Genomic DNA, 4,726 nt, shown 5'->3' on the forward strand with positions numbered 1-4,726 from the left:
TAACAGAAAAAAAGACACTTAATAAACACACAGAAAAACAAATAGCCTTCAATAAACACTCAGAATAATTCCGGTAAAGGAATATCACTCTCTCAACACAGCACAGCAATCCTTACTGGATCTAACTCCACACTTTAAACAAACAGCACTTGAAATCAAACAGCAGTGGAAATCACAAGCTCAATTAAATCGCTTACCACCACCTGTTAAAATTTCTCATGACCTCAGCGACGCGGTCATTTTTTCCCCACGAAATACATTTATCAGGATGTTATTAATGTCTTCTGTAAATTTTTACAGTTGATCTTGATTGCAAACACATGTTTTAGAATGCATACATGATTGTCATCATTATTACTAGGCACTCACACCAGACATGTAGTTGGTGCGCATCATACAATAGAAAAACATGTATCTTAGAGATGCCCAAAGCTTAAATCGGATGCTGCTGCGTGTGCTCATCCTCGGCACACCCGTACTGTACATTGATTACATCCATGCACCCTTTCCCCTCCCTATTCCACCCTTCAAAACATAAGTGTAATTTATATGTGAACATGAATTGCGTTCTTTGGTGTTTATTTCTGTTTCACTTTTTCGCAGAATAAAAAGAGTAGAATACACCACATAAATGGACTGACTTTCTGTAATGAATCAGGCCTGATATTCGCAATGCAACACTTTTGCCTCCACAACAATCAGAGAAATACTCCAAGTCAGGAAAAGCATAAACTGTATATCCACAAAAGTTGTCTACCTCATTACATGCACCTGTAACCTACAATATGTTGGATGCACAGCCAAGTCTATAAATATAAGAATACTCGAACACATGAACTATATCCAAAAAAACAAAATAACACAAAATCTAGTTAAACTCTTCCAAACAGCACACAACAGTAAAATTGATAACTTCCAATTCGTAGGAATAGACACGATCAAAACCCCCGAACAGAAAGGGGACATACAGAAGTCATTGTCAAGACTAGAGAATAAATGGATATAACTTTTCCCTGATGCCGCTATTACCTGTAATTCACAGCCGTGGTCTGCTTTCTGCTCCTCAGTATGGAGTTGCACACAGATTTCCCAAAATATGAAATGTGAAGCAATTTTCTTTGAAGTTCATATTTCTATATTCCTTTATAGGCAGCCTTCAAATGCTGTCTTTGTGACCCAGATTCTCACCTAGGCATATGGCTCTCTAATTTACATCTAGTGGTTCTTTTGTGTTTACACTACCTATTGAAAGGAAGTCAATTAGGAAGTGGAATACAGGATCAAAACAATGGATGTCTAGGATCTGCATATCTTAAGCTGGTCTCCTCACAAACGGTCTGTTCAACCTAATTACCTCCTACTGGGCTTATTGACCAAATGTTTTAAAAAAGGAAACAAAGTATTATCTGAGGAGAAAATCATGTTCACTTCTATGTCTCAATGTAATATTTTATTTGGGCCCTGACATCTAATATTCTATTTCATCATAACATATTTTATGCCCTCATTCTGACACCGACCATTCTGGCCGCTGAACCTACTGAGGAAACCAGTATATGTGGTGAAACACATTAGAAGCCCACCCGCACTCCAAAAACAGTTTATTTTATTATAGTATTGCATTTTATTTTATTAATTTATTATTATTTTATCACTTTTTTTATTTTTCTTATATTTGCTTTTTTACCCTTTTTTATTTTATTTTTTAATTTTTTCCTTTTATTTTCTTTTTCCTAATGTTTTCTTATTTTTGTTAGTTCTGTCATTTTTGTATTTGCAACTTATCTTCTTCTTTCTCACTCTGTATTCCTCCTGTGTGTTCAAAATCCATTCTTCACCTTTATATCTATGTAACCTTTTTCACTCTTCCTACTTTCACATGCTTCCACACAGGGGAGTGCTGGTAAATTTTAGCCTGGGGGCAAGACTCAACTCAGCAGCCTATTTTAAAGGTAAAAAATGCATTTGGCCCAGTGACTCAGCCCAAGGTGTCCCACTATGGGACTGGCCCGGTGGGCAGATGCTCCCCTACCCCCAGCCCATCCAGCCCCTACTTCCACAGCATTTCACACTGTCCACTCCAACCTGATACCTTTCTCCTCTTCATTCTTACCTCACTTACTTTCTTCTTACTCTCTTTTATTACACAATACCTACTACCTCCATCAGGTTGTATATATTATTATATCAATTTACTCTTCTATCAATATATCCTCCTGTTCTATCTGAATATATCTACAGCTAATCATTCTTGTTTACCTTATCTATGCATTCTGTCCTTATATTTCCTACTCTAACTTCTTGCTCCCAATACTACCACCCTTTCAGTCACCTCTCCCTGTCTACCCGTTCTACTTTACCATGACAACCCATTCTTTACCACCAACCTCGGCTTTCTGAAACATACAGTGTCTGTACTCACAATTTTACCTAATTTACCTCTAGCTCGGCACACAGGGAACGAACCGGTTCTAAGGACCATGCTCCGACCACCACACTTATCCCCTACGGACAACAGCTGAGACACCACACCACACCACGGCAACTCACTACAGGGTGTGCTCCATGACTGCGTAAAGATAAGTATTACTTGCACACACACATAGCCACCTACACAAGTCAAGCGCGGCAGTGCACGCTCATACTGATATTCAGTAGAGAATTAACTGCAGATATCAGTCTCTGATGTTTTCTCTAACAATATCAGGAGTCAGGTACATTTGGTATTAAAATTATGCCATACATATAATACAAATATTTTTTACAATGCATTAGCTTTGTGGACAGTGGCAGGTGGGGAGTTTGACTGGGGCCGTAACACAGGTGTCCTAAGGGAGCTCAGGGAGGACAGAAACCTCCGATAGAGCAGAAGGGCAAAAGCATCAACTTGAATAATCAGCTTTACTGTCGCCACACAGGACCAACAACAAGAAACAAACCATAAAATTTATTTCTTTTTCCATGTTTTTACAAAGCACGCTCTAATCTCTTTCACCCTGTAGCCATAAATAAGTGGATGCACGGTTGCTGGGAAGAGATAGTAAATGGCGCTTGTCAGATTCTGAACATCGAGCGAGATTTGCATCCGGTATGAGATGGAGGAGAGTAATCCACATGAATAGTTCAACACGACTACTGACAGGTGTGTGCCACACGTATGTAGAGTCTTATGACGAGCTTTCCCTGTGACAATATTCATGGCGGTGTAGAGTATTTTAGAGTATGAGATGAGAAGAAAAGTGATGTCCATGGCAGTCACAAGGATTCTCACCATTAATCCCACTATTTGGATTTTAGGAATGTCTCCACACCCCAGATTCAGGAGTACCATATTTTCACATGCAAAGTCCAGGATCACGTTGGAGCTACAGAATTGAACCTGCGAGGCCACAATAATTATTGGAGAAACTAAGAGACTGCATTCAATGAAGCCGAAGATAGAAAGAAGAACCAGCAAACGACTGGTCATGATGTCATGATAGTGTAGTGGTTTGCAGATGGCCACATAGCGGTCATACGCCATTAATAGTAACACGTTCGACTCAAACATGACTGTTGTGTACATAAAGAACATCTGAAACAGACAGCCACCTAGAGAAATATAGTTCAATCTAAATAACAAACTTATGAGCGTGTTGGGAACGATTGCGGTGGTGCAGGAGATATTGACCTCAAAGAGAAGAGAGATTAATGAATACATAGGTGCCTGGAGGCTCTTCTCTACCCAGATCCTGTAGATAATTAGGAAATTGCCACTTAAAATCACCATATAGACTGTGAAAAATGGGATAGCGAGGACTTCTCTGGATTTTGAGATCCCGGGAAACCCATGTAGGATAAATTCTGTGTGAGAGAAGGATGAGGTTTGGTTTCGATACAATATATCCATTCAGTCGATTCAAATCAAACATTTCCTAAAAGAACAAGCAAACAAATGATAAATTTTGATACATGGTTTTATATTTATTCTTCAATTTAAACCTGGTTGAGATTAATTATGACATTGGTCATATAGATATTTGCTTAGATGAATGTATTCTAACAACAGAAAAGTGTAAGAGGCTAATTTTAGGCCTGATTCATTAAAAGATGTAAACAGTGAATTTGTGAGTATAATCTGCACAATTACGCTGCACATGTCTACAACCGGACCATACGCCACAGAACGCAGCAACATCCAATAAATCTTCAAGTTTAAAGAACACTTCCTACAGCCTACGATCTCAGGGAGGAGTGGAGCTGGGCCTTGGCGTTTGGTTTGCCCATAGTCAATGTACAGTAAGGGTGTGCCGATCTCAAGTGCACACATCTGATTCAAACTCTGGGCATCTCAAATATTCCTGTATTTTAGCCGTCTCTCTTGCTCTAGCTACAGGTCTAGTCTAATTGCCAATTACTAGTGATGATGGCTGTGTGTGCATGCTAGGACAGGTGTTTGCAATCAGGAACACCTATAGAAATGTAATTTTAGTACAGTAGACAGTAATTACATCATAATAAATGTATTTAATGTAAAAGAACCCACACTTTTTATTTTTTAATATTATGTCATCAATAACTATCTTATTAACATAGAACATTAATTGTATATATTTTTTTATTTTTCTGTGCTTTTGTTTGTGAGTTTATATTCATCATATATATTGGACGTACCTATCAGTGTCTAGTAGAGAAGAGAGACCTACACCCATATTCATTACACACATATCTTCACATCCGCTCCTTG

General features: G+C 38.5%; 1 protein-coding gene across 1 annotated transcript; it reads right to left on the reverse strand.

The window, feature by feature from the left end:
* Nucleotides 1-2,947: 2,947 nt before the first annotated feature.
* On the reverse strand, nucleotides 2,948-3,889 carry LOC142140020 (olfactory receptor 56B1-like). The gene has a single exon (XM_075197880.1). The coding sequence runs from the start codon at nucleotides 3,887-3,889 to the stop codon at nucleotides 2,948-2,950; it is 942 nt and encodes a 313-aa protein (XP_075053981.1).
* Between the last annotated feature and the right edge of the window lie 837 nt (nucleotides 3,890-4,726).

Source organism: Mixophyes fleayi, chromosome 2 (assembly GCF_038048845.1).
Source record: "Mixophyes fleayi isolate aMixFle1 chromosome 2, aMixFle1.hap1, whole genome shotgun sequence".
NCBI classification, from domain to species: domain Eukaryota; kingdom Metazoa; phylum Chordata; class Amphibia; order Anura; family Limnodynastidae; genus Mixophyes; species Mixophyes fleayi.

Bases quoted from the DNA above. Each gene is read 5' to 3' on its own strand.
- LOC142140020 (XM_075197880.1), bottom strand. From the start codon at position 3,889: ATGGATATATTGTATCGAAACCAAACCTCATCCTTCTCTCACACAGAA.